The sequence below is a fragment of the Anser anser genome (assembly GCF_964211835.1).
Source record: "Anser anser genome assembly, chromosome: 4".
NCBI classification, from domain to species: Eukaryota; Metazoa; Chordata; class Aves; order Anseriformes; family Anatidae; genus Anser; species Anser anser.
In genome coordinates, this window is record NC_139724.1 from 52,959,732 (window position 1) to 52,981,617 (window position 21,886).

General features: G+C 40.3%; 1 protein-coding gene across 7 annotated transcripts in view; it reads left to right on the top strand.

The window, feature by feature from the left end:
- The first annotated feature begins 1,914 nt into the window (after positions 1-1,914).
- Positions 1,915-21,886, top strand: part of KCTD8 (potassium channel tetramerization domain containing 8) — an 89,347-nt gene continuing 69,375 nt past the window's right edge. For 4 of the 7 annotated variants that reach the window (XR_014584520.1, XR_014584521.1, XM_083836417.1 and 1 more), the window contains exon 1: positions 1,915-2,865. Coding sequence is in view for 4 of the 7 variants with exons in the window: in XM_083836417.1 (XP_083692543.1) it covers positions 2,022-2,865 (844 nt within the window). In the remaining 3 variants the exon portion in view is untranslated. Of the gene's footprint in view, positions 2,866-4,047; positions 20,455-21,886 lie in introns of those variants that run through there. The other 3 variants (XR_014584522.1, XM_083836419.1, XM_083836416.1) reach the window with 3 other exon arrangements.

A 21,886-nucleotide genomic window follows, 5' to 3' on the forward strand; every position in this document is an offset into this window, starting at 1 on the left:
AAGGATTTGCACCTAAAGAAATATGTGACAAAATGGTCAATAAACAATGATGCCCTGCTTTCTTCTTGTCTAGCAGTTTGAATATTTTTTCTGACCTTCAAGAGCATTTCAAACAAATAACCAAAGAGAGAGAATGTGGCTTAGTTTCTTACAGTCATCCCTGTTTTCAAAACTATTCATCAGTTTCAGCGTGTGGTCAAGAAGAGGCACTAATGGTATCTTTTCTGTATGTTTATTCTTTATAACAAGCCCTTTCAGACCCAAGTAATTTTTAAGTTTGAAGCATAACATAACCTAGTTTTCTAGAAGTCTTCTCTCTGTCTTTCCAACATTCTCCACCCAACGGATAGGTGGGATGCACCTCCCCTAACATTAGCCATGTGAAAGTTAGGAGTGCTCTCTAAACATTATATATAAGGATTGTCGACAGCAAATGGAGGGAGATGGTAGCACCATAGACTGATTCATTCCACCTCGAAAGAGGTACCTAAGACAGGTGGGATGAAGTGCTGTAGAAATATCTGTGCTAGTGCATTTAAAGAAGTTCTTTCTAAATAGGTTGAGGAACATGACTGAGCTTCTGGTGACTGCTGAAGGAAACTTCCTCTTCTTCACCAGCACCTTCTAGTGAGGAGGTAACAGACTGCAACAGTATCTACCTGTGAATGGATGTCTTCTGAAGACTGAAGTGTGATCGTTATTTAACTTATGAATGTGCTGGGCTACTGTGTCTATATGGCATAATTAAGGCTTGAATACTTAACTTGTAAGGGATCATAAAAAATTAAAGTGTTGCCATGAAGTACCCAGCAGAGCGGAGTCACACTTAGATCTGGCACTAGGAGTCTGAGAAATCCTGTCAGTTTTAGGCCTCAGTTTCTACTGGCAAGAGCAATTGCACGTCTTTCTTCCAATACATGGGCACAAGTCTGCACTCTAGTACGTTCCAGCAGCACAGACTGAAAGTACATGCATCAGAAATCTGGATGCAGGTGAGCTGTGGCTCCGGCTAAGAACAAATAAATAAAAATTAAAAAAATCTACTCTTTAAATAGAGTACAAATTTAGTTGTTACACAGCCAACAATCCAGATGGTGATGTGTTCCAAGACAAAATCTGTGTTTGGCATCTGGATCCCGGTGGCAGCTGACTTTCTTTTCTGCTCTGAATCACCCCAATTCCGTTGCGAAGTGAGAGATCGCGTTGAGCTTCTGCCACAGCGCTCTGAAAATCAAGACCCCGGCGATGCATGCAGCGTTTGCGTCCCAACGTGGCCTGTCAGAGCCATACCACCGGCACGGCTGAACACCCGTTTCTTTGATGCCCTCAATTAAATTCCTCCCCTTCCCTCGCGGTGAAGGCGTGCTGATTATACGGTGAAATATGTTGTCATATGCACCCTGCTGGATGCTACTTTTGGACGGACCACCGTCATTCTGGCTGTGAAACTCTGTAAGCGCCGAGCGGCGCGGCAGCGTAAGGGAGACAGAAGGGGGGGGGAGCCTGAGAGGTTTTTAAGCGGGGGGAACAAATAAATAAATAAAAATAATCCGAAGCGAACCAAAAAAGCCACCCGGCAGCCGAGGCGAAGGGGAGGAGCCGGGCAAGGGGCTTGGCTCTCCCCTGGGCCGTGCTTGGCAGCGCGGCAGCGCTTCGCCAAGTGCCAGCCGGCTCCGGGGGCTGCTCGGCCGCGGGGCCAGGGCTGCTGCGGACCCCCCGGGGCCGGGCGGGGCGAGGCGGGGCCGGGCCGAGCCGTGCTGGGCCGGGCAGGGTCGGGCCGGGCAGGGTCGTCCCGGCGGCGGGGCGGCGAGGGGGCGCCGCGGGGCAGGTGAGGGCCGGCGCCGCGCCCCGCGGCGGAGCCGGAGAGCGGCGGCTCCGTCCAGGCGCTTCCGGGCGCGGCGGGGAAGGAGGAGGGGTGGGGTGGGTGGAGGGAGGGAGGCAGGCAGGGAGGGAAGGAGGGAGGCCGCCTTTTTTAGGAGGGAGACCCTCCTTCGCGGCCGCCCGCCCGCCCGCTCGCAGCCATGGCTTTGAAGGAGGCGGGCGGCAGCATCCTGCCCATCAGCGACATGGTGTCGGGGCCGTCGGGCTCGCCGTTCCCCGAGGTGGTGGAGCTGAACGTGGGGGGCCAGGTGTACGTGACGAGGCACTCCACGCTGCTCAGCGTCCCGGACAGCACGCTGGCCACCATGTTCTCGCCCTGCCGGGGCGGCCCGGCGGCGGCCCGCCAGCTGCCCAGGGACAGCCGGGCGCGCTTCTTCATCGACCGCGACGGCTTCCTCTTCAGGTACGTGCTGGATTACCTGCGGGACAAGCAGCTGGCGCTGCCCGAGCACTTCCCCGAGAAGGAGCGGCTCCTGCGGGAGGCCGAGTACTTCCAGCTGGGCGACCTGGTGAAGCTGCTGTCGCCCAAGGTCACCAAGCAGAGCTCGCTCAACGACGAGGGCTGCCAGAGCGACCTGGAGGACAGCAACTCGCAGGGCAGCAGCGACCGGCTGCAGCGGGCGGCGCTGGACAAGCGCTCGGGCTTCCTCACCGTGGGCTACCGCGGCTCCTACACCACGGTGCGGGACAACCAGGCGGATGCCAAGTTCCGCCGCGTCGCCCGCATCATGGTGTGCGGCAGGATCGCCCTGGCCAAGGAGGTCTTCGGCGAGACCCTCAACGAGAGCCGCGACCCCGACCGCCCCCCCGAGAAGTACACCTCCCGCTTCTACCTCAAGTTCACCTACCTGGAGCAAGCCTTCGACCGGCTCTCCGAGGCGGGCTTCCACATGGTGGCTTGCAACTCCACCGGCACCGCCGCCTTCATCAACCAGTACAGGGACGACAAGATCTGGAGCAGCTACACCGAGTACATCTTCTTCAGTAAGTGCTGCCCCCGGGGGGGTGCGCGGCGGCGTCCGGCGGCCGCTTAAATCTGCCTCCCCGCTCCCCTGAATAAAAAACAAAAGCACCTTGCTGCCCCCCCCGCCCCCTAAAAAAATACCCTAAAAACGTCGTGCTGTCCCGCAGCAACGTGTAACTGGGCGAAAAATGGGGCTGCGACCCCTCTTTAAGCATTGTCACTGCCACAGTACTTTGTCCAGGGGGGAGCCCGGGGCTGCCTGATGTCTCCGGAGCCCAGACCGGAGCGGTTCTCCCCCCCCCCCCCCCAAAGACCCAGTTGGAGAAATCGGGGCTGTTCGCACCTTTTGGAGGCGAATGTGCTCTGGGGAGGAGCAGCCCCCCTGCCCAGTGTCGGGGTCTCCCCGCGGGGCATCGCGGCGGGTCCCAGTGCTGGCTGCGCCGCTCCATGGTGCGGGGACTGCGCCGCTGGAGCAGGGAGAGAGGAAGGGTTTTTAATATTTCATTACTACGTTGCCTTCAGCTCTTGTTAGCTGCGGAGTAAGCACGCTGCTGGCAGCGGGCGTGCTCCCGATGAGGGCAGCAAGGGCAGAGCCATGTCCCGGGGGAGCAAGAAGGAGCCTGGCTCCAAGGGAGGAAAAAACCCAAATGTATACACAAAAACTCCGTGGTGTGTACACAGCTCTTAAGTAACTCTGCTTGTTGGCTCTGCGTAGCCTTAAAGGTTGCGGGTCACTCGCAAATAGGGGAATCAAGTGATGGAGAATGCTGGGTTTCTGTCTTACGAAGTACTCAGCCCTCTGTAGGGCAGGGGTTTGGACTGCTGAAATAGCAGCTGGATGGAAAACACCAGCCCTTGGCAGAGATCTGTCTCTGAAAGGCGGCAGAGGTTAGCCTTAAACCTTACTGCTGTGTTTGGGGAGTTAAGAGAGCCCTGCTGTTCTCCATCCCCTACCTTGTTCCTTCTGCCTTTGTGTGGTCTCCTGCTGCCTGAGGGCAGGAGAAGCGCTCTTGTTGAGCATCCATCTGCCCCTGGGTGAGATACACAACCCCAAACCCCACCAGGAGTGGGGCTAAACAGAAGCAACCTGTTCTGTATGCAAAACCAGATCTGTGCACAGGATTTAATAGAGGGAGATGTGAATGGCTTCCTATTGGGAGGAGAAAGTCATTCAATAGTTCACGTTGCTCTATGTTATATAGGTGGTGACCACCCTTTGGTGAACAAACTTCAGTTCTTCAGTCTTCAAAACTATGTTAAAACAGCTTTTGAAGATTCATTATGTAACCCATCAAGTTGATCATATCTGATTAGGAGATGTGAAAACTGAGTTGTTAGAGGAGCTTTACTTTCTCCTGGGTGGACTTAATCATGTAAAATATGCATTAATTAATTTTCCTTTCTGAAGAAAAGGGACGTACTAATTTTCAAAATAGTAGAAATTCCTTATTGTTACTATCAAGACTATGAAATAGCCTGTTCTGTTGGCTCAGACATAGGTTTTTTTTTTTATGTGCCTAATTATTTGTGTGCATTTGTGATGCTTACAATGTTTTGGATTCTTTTGTGTGTGTGTTATGATGAGGTTGCTGTATAGAACAGTGCTCTAATTCAGATCAGCATTCCAAATTAATCCCCGGTGTAATGCCACTGATTTATGTGGAATCATGCCAGGGATGAATTGGATGTTGTACACCACGATTTCTTTTTTGGCTTCCAGCTTACCATGTTATAACAAGTAAAACAGGTAGTTAATTACTTAATTTGGTAAATGAAAACTTCAGTTTTTGCCTAATGTTATTATTTTTCCCTAATCCTGGGTGCAAACAATGGCTGAGCTAAAGTAGGCTTAAAAGAAGGGGAACACGTTTTAATTTTTGTAGCCTAGTTTGGCAACCTTTGCTTAATGTAACTTTATAGATTTCTGTATGATTATATGATAGACTCTTTCAAAATGTAACAATGTTGAGATAACTTAAAAAATAAACAAACAAAAAAGAAAAACAACATCCAAATGGGAAGAGAAACAGGCAGAGCACAATGTCTGAAGTAATGCCTTAGGGATTATTTTTCTTTTTAACTGACTAAATGTCCAGTTGACGGAGTCTCTGATAAAACAGTGCTTTATAATGGAGGGCTCTGGATGGATTGGGTGCTTTCTGTAGCTTCTGACTCCTGCATAAGAATCCATTGAAGGGACAGCAAACCTTGAAAGCCTGCCCTGCTGCTGTATACTGGGGGGAGAAGACTGGTCAAGGTTACTGGCTGTGGTCTCTCCAAGACCATTTGCCAGGACCGTATTTGTTTATTCACTCACATAAAGACAGCTTTGTACACATCATGAACACCTGTGACCAGCAGCTATATTAGTTATTGGTTTGTAATTCCATAGCAGCCACACAGTTTTCTCTCCAGCTGTTTCTCCCGAGGACTTGTGGACAATTCTGAAAGTGTGGAAAAATACATGAGGATATACACATTCTAGCCATTTCCTTAGATCAGGACAAGCTGAATGAGTTTCTTCCCAAGCTACTAAGGAACATTTGAAGGCCAAAGGTGGCCTTTAATCTCTGCTTTGGGAAATGAATTTCAGGTCTGTTTCTAGTGTATCTCTATCTTCTGTATTTTGAATTGAAAAGACCCATCTCACTTTTTAAGAAAATAATTTCCACTTTCTGAAATGTTGTGACAGATGAAATTCACTTTGGGTACTAAACATAATTTAGTTAGTTTTTAGATTGCTTAGTATCCATGGATGGATTATTTGATTCAAGTCTGACTCAAGAACCAGGGATTGTTTGAGATGATGCTTTAGACTTTGGCAACATGTCCTGAAGCGTAGAGAGACAGGCTTCCTTAGTGTGCATAATTTTTTTTTTTTAAAAAAAATAATTACTTGCCTTCAGTGGTGTGCAAACTATCACCTATGCAGTGACTGCTTCATTTGTCTCCACAATTTCTACGTATTGATGGCTCAGTTCTGGAAAGTGCTCAACAGATCAGTTCCATGTATCTATTACAAACTCTGTCTCCTAATGGCCGATAAAATTGGTAGCTTTTAATGTGGTATTGAAAGGGCTCTACTAGAGTGCATCACTTTTCCTTTTTTTTTCTCCCCAGTAGCTCAGCTCTGAGCTATACTTGCTCAGAGCCTGAAGACTAACTAGGGCTATTGAAGCTTACAGACCTTAACCCATGGGAGAGTGATTTGATTCTGTTAACACAGTATGAAACGCATCTGCAGTTTGGGAAAGAGGCTCAAGCTCTTTTGCTGCGTTAGTTTCAGGCCATCATGTGGACCACTGTTTTAGTTAATTACCTGTCAGTGTGCATAGGAGATAGCCCTCACAGAAGTTCCATCTAGATGGAGATGGGAGACCAGAAGCAAGGAGACCATACTTCACATGGCTGCAGACAACTTAGCAAACCCTGTTAGCAGGTCTCTTTGTAAGGATTTTGTGTAATTTACATTTTTAAGCTTTTGCCTTTCTTTTGTGGTTCACTGTATCTCTTGGTGCTATTGTGTAATGTAGAATTGCCTGTGCATGCTATTACTATATTTTTTTCTTCTGTAGAATCTAATTGGTCTTAATGGATTTTACATTTAACATCTGCTACACAATCTGACTTATGGGTGTTGACAGCATCATGCTCAGCTGGAAGCTATCCACTCTGAATTGACATGCATACTGTAAGAAGAAGACAGTAATATTTCATGAAAAAACTGTCGTATTCTGTTTCAATATCCCTGTTTCACGTGACATTTTGTTTCCGTGTCTTTTATTTTTATTCATAACAGGTGACGTTTGCATGAATTTACGGCACTTATTTTCCGCTCGGTCATAGTACGCAGAGATTACACTGGTGTCTCTGGAAATTGTCATAAACAAATGTTAATAATTTCATAATCAGTAGTGGAATAATCTATTGGAAACAATGGAAAAAAAAGAAAACCACTCCCACCTCAAAAACAAGCAAGTAAACAAAAGACCACACCACCACCTCATTGTTTATATCTTTGTAATACAGAGGAGAAGAAAACAGGAGGTGATGATTGAAACATGGAGAAAAAACATAGGTAAAATAGCTTGAGATGTTAATTGTTCTGTAAATGTCAAATCGAGTTCAACATCCCACTGGGATAGCTAGGGGGCGGTGTGTTGGCAGGTAACCCTAAACTGCTCTGAGGAAACAGTGTCAGGAGATCCATCTTGTGGGTGGTTTCTGTGGCAATGCCAAGCTGCTCTTCATCCATCACTATTTGGTAGTGTTTTTGCTACATGGAGTGTGTCTTTGATACTTTTTTTAACCTCCCTTTTTATGTATGGAATGAATACCTGGAACTTGCTAGGCTTGGAAGAGAAAGGAGACTAAACCAAAAGTAAAATAAGGATATTGCTTCTCTGTGGAATGTGAAGGTGGGCTATTTTTTCTGAGCCTGAATCAGAGTCTCAAAGATTTGAGTGGAAATTGTTGGTGTATTTAATCCATCACGTCTCCCTGCTATGATGCAGTGTGATGTAGGAAGGCTTTAGATTTCTGACAGTATCAGAATCTAGGAATGTTGGTCCTGGTAGGACTATTGCGTGACGCTTTTTAGAACTTAGTGACTTTGTAAGTTGTCCTGTGACTTCGGAGAATTGACATACAACTTCAGGATATTCTGCTTATTAGTCCAGTTAACTCTAATATTGTTTAAAAATATATAAATAATAGTATGCTTTATCTTGACATCTTCCAAAATGTATGTCCCTGAACTTAAAAGGATGAATCAAAGCATACAGTCATAAATTACTATTATGAGAATATCTTCCTTATGCCACCATTTGACATAGTGAAATAATCCAGAGTACTGAAATTGATATTCTAATTTCAGTCATCATTTCAATCTACAGACTCAATTTCAGGGACTGATTTTTTTTTTAAGATATGAAATTAAAAAGGAATTAGAACAAATTCTGCTTTTCAATAGATAATGAAAACCAGAGTTTCTCTACAGCTAGTGTGTAAAGACACTGCACTAAAAATGATACCGGGAACCTTTTGATTTTCTTAAATTCAAATAGAAGTATGCAAGACTCAATACAATGATTTGTGATTGAGCTTTAATCATTATATCTACATTCTGCTCTTATTAAAATAAAGTTAAATTTTTAAGTACTGTATAACCGCTTTAACGTTTGGAACTGAGGGTTGGAACTGTTGCACAGTATCTTAAAAGTAAAATTGGGGATTGTCAGAGGAAACATCTGTCCTGGTATTATATACTAGGATTACTACTAGATGAGTAACAGATTCCTTGATACAAGCAGCTATTATTTCTGGTATTTGGAAATGGAAATAGACTAGTTTTGATAACTATTCCAGACTTATACTTCTTATGCATTGGTTGGGAACGACGTTACAATGTTGGAGAAGCTGACTTTGCTGGTTCTCTAATATTTTGCAGGAAAACTGCTTCTTGGTGTCAGATCACTTCATGTATTTTCAAGGATTTATGACAGTGGTTGCAGGGAAATGTTTACATTTTGACAGTGGAATGAGCAAATCATATCTTATTTTTTTCTTTATTGTCAACATGAATTTCTAGTTATCTACTGTTCAAACGCAGAACTTGTGTACAAAAGTTTTTCATAGTATACTGCTCCAACATCATGATTTAAAATTAAAACATTACTGCTAATAAAACATATTTTGAAACGTATTTGCTTTCACAGTGTGATATGGCTGGTAATTTCCCTGCTGCTTTTCTCCTTTGCAGCAAATACGGAATTCATTATGCTGTGATGAGAATTTGTGTGGTGTGCAAAAATTCACTGAGCGCTGCACAAAGAGGGAGCTCAACAATACTCACGTTATCCTCTTTCTGCCACAGTTCTGCATTTAAACATATTTCCTCAGAAATGAAAAGCCTGTCAGCCAGCTCTCAAAGATGAAATGCTACGGGCGTGAGGGAAGACTGAAGTGGTTTCCACTAACCTAAGCCTAAGAAGGGCACTCTTTGTGGCCCAGCTGAACATCAGCATGATCTGAACAAACCATCCAGAAATAATCAGTCACATTTTGGTGTGTTATCAGCTTAAGGGTGAGGTCTTTGTTGAGGCAGGTATCTAGGACAAAGAAGGAAAGTATGGAAGGTGGTATGCATCCATTTCACTCCTGTGGGGTGACCAGGACCAGCGTGGTGCCTGGTACAGTCCCCAGCCCGCATTGCTCTGTTCTCTCAGCAGCTAGGCACATCCTGGGTGTCTCTGCAGAAGTGAATAACATGGCCCTGCTCTGGTCTTCCATCTCATTTTCTATCTCTACTTTTGGATTACTCTACTGCCAGAGTCATGTAAGAAGTCTATTACACAGTTGAGTTGACCAAGGTCATATTTACAGGGTTTTTCCACACTACAGGCTGATTATTTGGTTGGAGGTTGTTTGGCTTGATTTAATTGTTGAGGAAAGCTGGAGTCACTATACCAGATAACATCTTAACTTGGCAAGCAGATATTGATATTTTTGTATCTGAGGATGACTATTTCATTTCTCATTGCTAGACTTTTCTTACTTAAAGTGGCAGGAATAGTAATGGCACTCTCAAATCATGGCTCTTAAATTGAGCCACAAGTCCAATGGAAAATCCTTTAAAAAATTACCTGGCAAAACTTCATTTTTCTTTAGCAAATCAAATGCTTCATGATGGATTTCCTGGGGAGGTTGTTCACTCTAGCATGATAAAACTGCATGTTCTTTTTGAGAAGAGGTAATTTATATTCTAATTAAAGTTCATATATTAACTAAATGTTAGGAGAAAAAAGTGCTAGGTCTGAAATGAAATTATCATTCTCAGTAGAGTTTAACTACGTCTCTTTAAATATTTTGCATTACTTTTATTTTTTTATTTTTAAATCAGTAATGACCTTTGCATATTTAGCTTTTGTCTCATATATATTAAGGATTGTTCAGTGTTTTTTAAATTTTTTTTTAACCTAAATGGGATTAATCATACAAACAGTGTGTGAAACTCACACTCAAGCCCCATTCACAGCTGAGAGATAAACCTTCACTGGGACCGAAGCACCAAATAGTCTTGCACTAGTCTTTTACATCAAAGTGAAATTCAAATTACATGAGTAATTATTTAGTGTCATAATTGTTTCCAGTACACAAAATCCTAGCAGGAGGCAAGCAGTGATGATTTATAATTTTCATGGCACTTGTAAAAGAATTGAATGCAACCATTCAATTTTGGTTGCGTTTTATCAGAATGTGGTAACAAAACTTTGTTACGTTTTGATAGTTTAGGTTCAGAAGACATTTAAATGAAAGGGTGCATCTAGCTGCAAGGTGCCACTCCGCTTATGTAATCACATCTCTAAATATTTTCAGGACTTCACCACACATGTAAATATCACAGTGGTGTCAATGAATGTTTCCCATTTTTAGCGAAGAGATGAATACAATGGTTTAAAAATGTTTAAGCAAGTATTATTTCATATTTATGGTATGACTTCTATCTTGTCTTTCCAAGGTTGGGAGCAACGTATTTACCCATTCTTTACCCTATGCGTGCCAGCCAGGCCATAAGCAGTGGGAGGACTGCTCTCAGTGATTCATTCATCGCCATTTCTCCTGGTCAAAATTCTGTTGTTCGCTTTCTCATTGTTCTCATATTCCTGAACTCTGTTGCAGGGGCTCTGAGCAAAGGAGGCGCAGAGACAGGAGCCACTGCCTCGGGGGATTGCCTCCGCCTCCAGGCGGCTTCTGCTGCCTCTGGGCTGTGTGTGCTTGTCAGGTTTGCTTTGTAGTGCTTGTGTACACTGTGCCCGACTTCTTTTCTGTTTCAATGATATGCACTTAGCGAATAAGGAAAACCATAATGGATTATAGAATAAAAAAGTAATAGAAATTCCTTTTGAAGGGGATTCGACAACACTTTTACAACACTGTGAATAACAGTCCAGAGACAAACAACTCAATCCAAAGTGCAAGTACATGCAGCAAGAGTAACTAATGCATAGAAGTAGATATGCTGCATGTTTTCTTTGGGGGAGAAAGAGAGGGATGAAAAACTAAAGAGAAATCAACACCGTCATTATTTTTTATTAATGAAATTAAATATTCCAGCTCTTTATTTAGCATGCGTTCAGTTTTACTGTACATAATATGTAGAGATGTTCTCTTTGCATTAGCACAAAGATGTAATTCAGAAATGAAATCAGGCAGTATATTTTATTTATTTGTTAAAACCTTCAGATGTGTTTTGTATCTTTTCTTCTTCATCCTTACTGGGATTTACTCTTTAGTGGTATTAACAAATACTCCCAGAGAGAGAGGAGTTGGTGCTCAGGGACTCTTGTCACATTTTGTTGTAAACAGACTTCTGCAACTTAGGATAATAGTGAAATTGTTGTGTATATACATTGTTGAACATGGATGTTGGTAGGTTCTTTCAAGGTTTATAACTATGTAAGTGTATTCTATGGAAGGTATTAAAGTGTGCTATCATTCCAGAGGCTTTTAACCAGTAAATATTTTGTATAGCTCTTGGATATCTGTGAAGCTTTTTAAATTTGTTAAATAATAAGAAGAAATTCATGTCTAAATTCTAATGCAAGCATGTCTATATGCATAGGTATGTGTATCATGTATACACACATGGTTAATGATACTCAGAGGTATATAATCTGGCAACATTGTTCGTGATTCAAAAGTTTTTCCCCAGCAGAGTTAGCAAGCTCCTTTCTTTATTCAGATTACTAATGAAATACCCATGTCTATCCTATCTGATGGTCGCAGTTTAAGGTACAAAAGAATTAAAGTGGACATATGCAGTACGATTTTAAATGCTCAAACACAAGGTATTCTTATCCTTTTGCACAAATAAGCAATTTCCCAGAATAAACGAACTTATTAAGAGGAAGAATTTTCTTTTGGAAGATCAGTTCACTTTTCCTTGTCTTGATTTCATTTACCTACTTGGTGATGACAAGCTGTATATGAAAAAACAACCATAAGTGGGCTCAGTGGGTACTATGTCACCTAGTAAAAGTAGAATTCTTTTTTTTTTTTAATTTCCCCCTGTCCTGGAGAGATGTAAGAGTCTCTAGGGCTGATTTTCAGTTTCTGTTTGACGTAAGTATATCCAGAGGATGTTTATTAAACATTTTCCACCTTTGTCTGTTTGCTGCTTATTTCCATACTTGCTTCTCATCTCAGACTTGCTCATCTTTTTTTCTATTTGTCATTTTCTCTCCTTCCCCCGTGCTTTGCATTTTTCCTTCATCTTTCTGTTCAGCTAATTGCCTCAATTCCACCACTTGCTCCAGAACTGAGAATCTAAAGCTTGCATGTAATTTTCTTACCCTGCTCTGACTAGGCTGGATACAAGTCACATCAAGATGAAAGTTTGGTAGTGGTATGCACTGGACCATGTATTTAAACTATTATGCCTTATTGACAGGACATGCAAGTTTGGTTTTGTTTTCCAAATATATCTAGTTTCAGTGAAAAAACATTAGCTCAGCTACAGATTTTGAAAGTTTAGATTCACAGTATTTCTAATATCAAAATGCAAAAGAGAAATCTACTTATTCCTTCCTAACTGTGTTCCGTAATAGCTGAACTAGAGCATGAATGTAACTTGGAGAGTCTGTGAAGTATATGCATTATTTGACCCTTTGTAAGTATAATAAAAAAGGGGTGGTGCCAATATTTGTATGTAGTGAAATATATTTTAAGGATGACTGATCTTAAAGAGGTCCAGAATTGCATATATACCCATTATAGAAATAAATAAAAAGCTATGATATAGTTCTTTTCAATATGTTTTCATAACTTAAAAACAGTTTATTATAACAAGATGTTTTTGGTTTTGTTTTTTTTTTCCTGCCTACTAATCAAATCTCCACTAAAACCACCATACCAGCAAAACTTTCAGAGTAATGATAAATATCTATTATGTGTAAGTAGAAGTATTCTGTAATGCTTGTGGTCTTTAATCCAAGGTTCTTTTGTTCTCATTGGAATTCATGAATACTAAATAATATAAAAACAAACTACAAAAGTGTTAGAAGGCAGATAAAGTAAGTCTGGAAAATTTATCAGGGTTGTCTTTCTCCACTGTATTGTCTACGCATTAAAGCTAAACAACATTTTCTGCTAGTCTTTCTTAATAAAGACAGTTTCTTTCCCTTTTTCTTAAGTCACCCATTTATACCCAGTAACTTCTCAGTATTGTTGTTTGCAGACAGCTGTTACTATTTCTGTTAATGCCTACTGTGGCTTTTTAGTTGATCTGAAACAAAGTAGAGGCATGGTTACTCTTGCCTTTTCACCTATTTTTGTCTCTTTCCAGTGTTTAGGAATAAAAATATCACTCATTTCATCCTTCTAAAAATAACTGCATGCAATCTTGTAAGAGTGTGATCAATATTACTGAAGCTACTTGGACTTCAGGAAAAAAATATCAAAAAAATTCAGCTATATGTGATGCAAGATAGAATGGGATGGTTGTTTAAGTAAGGTTGGATCTGTCCTCTTGTATCCAAATTTTTGGCGTTAAACCCCTCACCTTCCTTTTTCAGTGGCATCCATTCTCAGAACCACTTCTTGAGAGCAGGAACTGTCAGTATCTGTGTATGTGCATATGCCTTATCATATTAAAACAATAACAAAAAATGTGAAAGGAATATAACTATGAACACTAATTTGTAATCCCGCTTGCAATTTTTACTTTCCTAATACCTGTAGAGTTTAATTTTCTATGTTAGCAGTTCCTTAGAAAGGTACACATAGCTGCTACGTGTTTGTTTTGTCATGACTCAAACATCACTTTCTGACCATCTTCTTTTTTCACATGAAATCTTTTCATGCTGTCAGTTTGTCTCTGGGGATATAATAAATGAATATAGCATTTCTAAATGTTACAGACAAAGATAGACAAAATGTATATCCTTAAGCTATCATCCCCCCCTCCAAAAATTGAGAATAAAAGCTAACAATATCTGTAAGCTTTAGAATAACGCTGTAACTCCATAAGATAAAAGATACAAACTTTTCAGAAATTTATGGGTTATTTAGTATGTGACATTTTGAGTACTGATTGAATTTTTGTTTTATCCCATAACCTGCCAAGATTATATATATTCATATAATCATTAGCCATCAGCCTGGCCTCCAGTCATAACAACACTCACATTTTCGCTTGCACCCTTTCATTACTTGTATTTTCCACCTGCAATGGAAGTAGTTTGGTGTCTAAATTGGTGAAATTATGCCCCTAAATAACTGCATCTGTGATCACATTTAATTACAGGAAGAAGAAGGCACTTGCTGTAGAAGAGATTAGGGTAAATGCTGCCTGTCTAATCACATCCCTGGTGGCTGAGCTCTGGCAGTGCTTTATTCCTAAATCCTCTTGCTGTGGAGGTGATGAATAAAGCCTGCGTGGTCTGTGCAAGTACATGTTTGGGTCTATTCAGAGGCTTTAGTTTTTTGTGACATACTAGGGGCGAGCTGGATGTGGGTCAGTGCTGCCAAAAATATGTGGGGGCCTCTCGGTGTCTTTGGCTAGGTGGGCTGAGCAGGGCTGTAGGCCTGGGACCCAGGGCTGGGCTCTGGGGAGCTGGAGCCTGTCCTTGCTGTGGCCTTGCTGGGGGTCCTGGGCCTGATATGGGATCCTGGCCTGTGCAGGAGTCCCACGTTGGTGGCCAGGGTCCTTAAAACCAGGCCTGGCAGCAGCGGGTGGAAGGAATTTGTGATTGCCTGCTTTCTGGGACTACAAGCAGAGAAGCCAAGAGCTGTGTCCTCCAAGGACTTGTGGCAGGCCACCATCACGGGATTGCTTCAGAGCCTTGAAATCCCGGGGCAGTGATTCATGGCTTTTTTTTGTTTTCCTCCTTCCTCCATGCAATTTCATGAACTTCTTATGACACAAAATACATGAGAAATAACTCCTTGAGTTATTATTATACATGAAAAGCAAGGGTTTCTGGTCAAAGACACCAGGAAGGCAAGAGTTATACCTAGCAAAGGTTTATTCAGTGACGAAGCACGTTACTTGAGTTTCTTCAATGGTGCTGCTGAAATGGTGTAAATTTAATAGTAATCTTTGATTTACTAAGGTTGATCCAAATATTCTTTACATTTAGGTACAAAATACGGAGTAGGAAAAAAAAGCTTGTGTTATAAGCAATAGGTAACCTGGAAACAAAACACCTAGGAAAAAAAAATTGCTTTTCAGACTTATGTAAAAGTGCTTGATTTTTAATTAGTATTGACAAAGTGACTGCATGCAAGCCTATCTATGTTGTCACACTTAAGATGCATGAAATGTTTAAAGGAGCTTGGGGGGTTGCTTAGCTGCATTTTCTGAAAACACGAAAAATACTCTGAAGTTTGAGAAGATGCACTTTTTTAATCTTTAATACATCTGTTTGGAAACAGTTATCTTCTTTTAATCAATAGTGAGGCTACTAGCAAAAACAGATATCCTTTTTAATGAACCATATAATTAATCACATTTTAGAATAGCATGAGTCTAAAATTGAGCTCCAAATCAATGCATATGGTCTTGAATGTATTTTCAGAAAATTCAGAAAACTTCAGGAAGAATTTCCATCTGCACTTTGAGTACCAGTCAAACAGTAGGAATAGAAGAACTGAAGTTTATGTTGCTGGTTTGGAAAACTTGGTGGTTCTTACCTTCATGACTGGCAATAAACTGTACTTGTTTGACTTCTTCTTTATCCTGTGGCTATATTGGAGGTTTAGCAATACAGAAATCGACATTCTTAGCAAAATTCACCTTTTTTTAAAAAAAAAATTCTATCAGTGTTTACCTCTCAGTCATTATTTTGCTCAATTAAATGAGTTTATAACAGCGATACTACTGTACAACAGCAATAGTGGTAAAAGCTATTTACTGTATTATCAAGTAGCTGTATAGCAAAGCTATTGCAAGTTACTGGGTAATTACTGGTTGTTCAGAATGTGTTGCCATAATTTCTGTACAGGAAGGTGTGTGGTGTTAGACTACAACACAGTAAATTAAGACTATTCCATATTACTTGTAGCAGCTGTGTAACACTCAGCTTTAGAGCTTCTTAATAGACTTACAAGTTCCTTGATAGAAGGAAAAAGTCTCTTGCGTTAAGGCATTCAGGCGTTGGAATAGGCTGTGCCGTGATGCTGTGTATGTTGGGCATCCTTGGAGGTTTTCAAGACTCAACAGCATCAAGTTCTGTTAACCTGGTCTGGCCTCATAGATGCCAGACCTTTCTTTTTGCTTTGAGTTTTGAGCAGAATGTTGGATTAGAGATTGCCTCAATTACCCTGTGATTCTGTGCTAGGTGTTTTAACTTAGTATTGGAACTGCTGCAGGTAAATGAAGTAGATTATAGAGAGCTTTAAATTCTGGTTACTCCGAATGTCACGAGGTTCAAAACCTGAACTTAACGTTATCATTTTACTTACTTTTTTGTATCTTACATCTAGTCTGAACTGAAACAAATACTCCAGGAAAATGTTTTTTTTTACAGGACTTTCTGGCTTAAATTCAGAACCGTAGAATGTTGAACAGGCCACAAATAAGAAAGTACCTTACACAAATTTTACAAAATTAATATTGGATGTTACTATGGTGGTTGATCAACTTTTGCTTGAAGAAAGACATGTAAAAAAAATATAGTAAATCACTACTGTTTAAATCTCTAACCACTTTCATTGCCATTCTTGAGACATAGATACCTCCTATAAAATTTAAATATGACAGATCACCTTGGATTTCTTTGGGATTTTCCTCATTTTTATATTTTTGATTGGTGTTTGGTTTCTTTAGTATGACATATTTTTGCTTGAGCTCTTCAGCCTCTGTATTTTTCCCCAGCACAGCTTGAGTCAGTTTACATAGTAACTGAAAATATGCTGAGCAGAATTTTTTTGGTAGCTTGGAAAACTTAAGAAACAAATCATCAAGCAAACATGAACCATGCTGAATTACTTTTTAGTGGTTCTCCTGGATTTATATTAATCTATCTGTAAGTACTGAAGTACCTTCTTCATAAGATATGCCTGATCTACAGTGGATTTCTAAAGCTATCCAGGGCCTAATAGGGAAGTGTCAGAAACCTCACTGAGGGAATATCCGTTTTGATTTTGTAGTGTTGTATTTGTGATTTTGTATTCCAGTGGCTAGAAAGTCTTTTTTTATCATTGTCTGATTTACTACCACGAAAATCTATCAAATTGTGAAGGAAAAAGAAGATGCATTAGAACTTTTTCCCTTTTATTGATGTTTAAAAGCTTCATGTCCACCATATGTTCCATTGTGGTGCATCTTCAATAAAATGCTAAGATGCTACCAAGAAAATGTTGTCATGTTACAGTGAGTTTAAATGTGTGTATTTTTAAGTTGTTTTTAATTATCCAAATAATTAATGCAAAAGGAAAAAGTCTTGGTTGTGTACAGTCTATGACAAAAAAAGAAATTTATTATGGGTTTCTCCTGCTATTTCATCTTCTGTAGTATACCTAGTAGAAACTGCTAGACATTCAAAACGATGAGCTCCATTTTCTTCTTTCCATAAGCAAAGAACTAACTTCTGTCCAGGATAGGACAATTCTATGCATAAACCAGTTGTTCATGATAGCAGAGAGGGAAGGAAGGGTTCCTGAGTAAGAGCAGCCACGAGGCTTTGGTAAATCCTTTCTGTGCCTAAGTTGGTGTTATGTCATAGATGCAGTGAGCCGTGGAGTTTAACCCCTCAGTGATTTGCATGGGCCGGCCTCCTCATTTCAGGACTTTTTAGGCTCATCTCCAGAGTTTAACTGATCTCACAACTCTGCTTATGTCTGTCATCCCTTCTTCCTGGAGGAAGAAAACCTGGAGGGGCAGATAATTGCTTTTTATTTTAAAAATAAAAGCCTTTCATTTATGCATGATCATGTGAATGAGGAGCTTAGTGTCTGTTGGTGCTATGACCTCTTTTCAGTACTCTTTCTACCTTTATTTGTATATTACCATTGGAACTACAGTAGCAAATTACCAACGCAGTATTTCCAAATATTTAAATCTGATGTGTCATAACCTTAAATCTATATATCTTATATTGTGTCTATATTTAACTATCTATAAATGTTTAAAGAAAAGGTATTAGCTAGATGTGATACCCTGGCTCAGTACTCTGACTCATATTGTGGTGGTTTGGGAGGAATATAAATAAAGTACTTTGAGATGTATTTTCCTTGTAAAATTATTGACAGGAGTTAAATTCTTGGCAAGATACTTTGCTTCTTTTCCTTTTATTAACATTTAAGAAGTAGATAGCTGCACCAGTATGTTTCAGGATGTTATTGCCATATCTCATATGCCTGTTATTTTTTCATACATTCTTAAATAGTCAAACAAATATCTCATTGATCCTTGGTGATTATTAGAATGTTTAGTGTTGAAATAATTTGTTGTACCATGTGACTTATAACACAAAGGAATTCCTAAATGATTTTGCATAAACTAAGAACTATTAGTTTCATCTTGGGTGAAAGCTTCTTGCGGTCTTTGCATTTAGTTCAGTTTATATTTATATGTAAATTGTATCAAAACACAATTATTGATTTTAACAATCATTGTATGTAATGGTAAATCCTACATCAAATAAATAAGAATTATCAACTATAGAAGACTATGCTAAAGTAATTCTGCTTTTTATAATTCTTCTTTATGAATTATACTTTTATACAGGATTTTCTATCCACATATTTCTCTTTTAAGATGATGATGTTTCACCCCTCAATGGGTAGGAAAATAGTCTCACTGGCACATAAATACATTTTCATTTTCTCTTTTCTCTCCTCCAAATTAACAGTATTTCTCCAGCATTACTGGAGACAAAAAAGTGACTACATTTTAATCAAGATGCAGAAACTAGCTATGTGGCCTCTAAGAGACATTGGTTCAGCCTGAATTCGAAGCAGGATTTTCTTGTGGTGGGGATGATAAGGAATATCTGTACCAGTTAAATAACGCTGTCATGGTGTAGTTTGGGAAAGAGGTAGACTACAGTGTTACTTGAGTAATTAAAATTCTTGATTAGCTGAGGGGTAACGTAGAAGTTATAGCAAGTTATAGAAGTAAGAAACAATTTATGATAACGTTTATGATAATCAGTCTTTATAACAAATCTGCAGTTTTTGTAAAATTATGGGCTATGTGCTTTTGGTTTATATCATTTGTACGTAACTTCAGTGAAAAGTTGGTCCAAGCAAAACAGGTCAGGTCCTTTGTGTGTCCATTGAGCAATTGTAGATAATTGCACAGGATGCAAAACAACAGAAACTTGTGGCTGTATTGAGAGAAATCTTCTTGAAAGATATGAGAAGATCTTCAGCTAATGCAGAGACAAAACTGAAGAGTCCCTGATCTCTGGTTGTGCAGTCCATCAAGATGCAGTGCTTTTCATAGACTGTGAGTTAGAGAATAAAGCCTTGAAATTGTAAGTCTGAAATTAAGTTGGTGCTAATTAAGAAAAATGTCTTTTAGTAAAAAATTCTTGCTGTTAAATACTGTAGAATTTTATTTTTAGCTTTACAAAAGTCACTTCAAATGAGGCTACAGGGATGAAGAGCTCTGATGAACCTGTCTGCCCTGACACAGTACAATCTAATGGAAGCCATTGCAGTCTGTCAAGTCAAGCAGTTTTCTATAAAAGGCAGGATTTATATATATATTTTTAAAGAAGAGTAACTAATATTATGAATGGAATGTTTTATATAGGTTCAAAACATTTGATAGAAGCTGATAGCATTTCATCTACCATGTTGCTGAACCTTTTTTCTTTGCTTTGTTTTTGTTATATTGATTTTCCACACTAGATGGCAGTGCATTAGCACTAGTGCATGATAGGGGAATTGATTTAATTTGTCCGGGGGGGAACAAATCCTTCTATTTCGTGCTTCCTTATACATACATAGCTCAAAGAATTGCAAAGGAGACTGGATTACAATCAGCCACATATGGGTGTGCAAAGGAAGATGTAAATTATTTCTCCTCTTCTGTTGTACAAAAGAAAATCCATTCAAACTGATTGAACTAGGCTTGCATTGGCTGTAGGTGAAATGAACCAGGTCTCTTTCTCTGTGCTGTCCCTAAAGAATTGCATCCATAGAAACTTCATATGAAGCATTTTATTGAGTTAGAGCTGAGAATACATCCAGACTCAGAGCAGATTGCCTCACAGTTTTGAGCCATGTGTTGTCTATGCTGAGAAGTCAGAGAAAAAAAAACACAGCTTCCTTCTCTTTCCAAGAAAACCAGGTGCTGGAGAGGTGGGGATGGAGAGCAGAGGGAGATGACTGGGGTTTGGGGGGGAAGGAAAGGTAGTTCCTAGGTATGGCTTTAGCCATACCACCCAATTTAGAGAATCGAAAGGCAGGGACGGGAAGAATGAAGAAGTGCCCACTGTAAGAGAAGGTCAGGTTTGCGACCATCCGAGGAACCTGAAGGTGTTCCAATCCATGGGATGAGATGCATCCAAAGGTCCTGAGGGAACTAGCGGATGAAATTGCTAAGCCACTATATTTGAGAGGTTCTGGCAGTCCAGTGAAGTTCCCACTGACTGGAAAAAGGGGAACATAACCCCCCATTTCTATAAAGGGGGGGGGGGGGGGGGGAAGACCTGGGGAACTACAGGCCAGTCAGTCTGAACTATGTGCCTGGCAAGGTCATGGAGCAGATATTCCTGGAAACAATGCTATGGCATATGGAAAATATGGAAGTGATAAGTGACAGACAACATGGCTTCACTAAGGGCAGATCGTGCCTGACAAATCTGGTGGCCTTCTGTGACAGGGTTACAGTGTTGGTGGATAAGCGAAGTGCAACTGATGTCATCTACCTGGACTTGTGCAAAGTCACTTTGACACTGTCTGGCGTGACATCCTTCTCCCTAAATTGGAGAGACCTGAATTCTATAGATGGACCACTTGGTGGGCAAGGAATTGGATGTATGGTCGCACTTGGAGAAAAATGTAAAAGCAGGAAGCTTGGAATTGAAATTTAACTTGAAATTAAGGTATAATGTTCGAAATTTATCGGTGAGGGCCTTCAAAACATAAGGTTATTAAAAACCAGACCCCCCCAAAAAAAAAAACAAACAAAAAACCTACAACCCCTTGTCTCTCATTTTAATCCTCCTATATAAGGACATGAGTATTTTGGAAAAAATGCAAATATGAATAGACTGTGGTCAAAAAAAGTCACATGCAGTACCAGGAGAAATTAAACACCTTAAAAGAAAAGCAGCAGTTGAAATAATTAAAAAAAAAAAAATAGGTTGGATGCAGGAATAACTGATTGTATGAAAAAGAGCTGAAAGAAAGAGGGTATAAAAGAGACTGAAAAAAAGGTATCAGGAAGTCAAGAGTTACCAAAGAAATACCTTTCTCTATGTGGATTTCCTGAAGAGTCTCTTCATGGTGGGGACTTGCTCAGAAATAAGATCATTGTTTCAAGTCTCATTCAAATTTATACTTACAGGAGATAAATTCGCTGCACCACCTTTATCTTGCTCACTGGAGTTAAGCATTTTAAAATCAGGAAAGTTTTTGCCTGGGGCTGGGAAGACTACTACCATGAATATATTTTCTTAAAGAAAATTTAACTAAAGTTGGTGTCTCCTGGGACCTCAATGAATGCAGCTTCTGCCTTATTTATTCAGGTTTATTTTATTTTTTTGCTACATTTCTACTGAATGAGCTGGATAAAAACAAATTGAAATGCAGGAAAACAAATTTTTCTCTCACTGGTTTTTACTAGGTCTGCCACACTAGCTGAAATTTCATTAATACTGCTGGCAGGAAAGCCAAAGGAATGTTTGCCTATCTTTTACCATGATGTTCACAGAAACTTTATCTTTTAGCAAAATGTGCTGCTGTTACTTGCTGTAATTTTTTTGTAGTTCACAGAAAGCGTAGTTCTGCCTATAATTTATTACATAATTCTGCCAGAAGATGCAGATGGCTTGCTATAAAAATGCAGCTCAAATTGTATTTGAC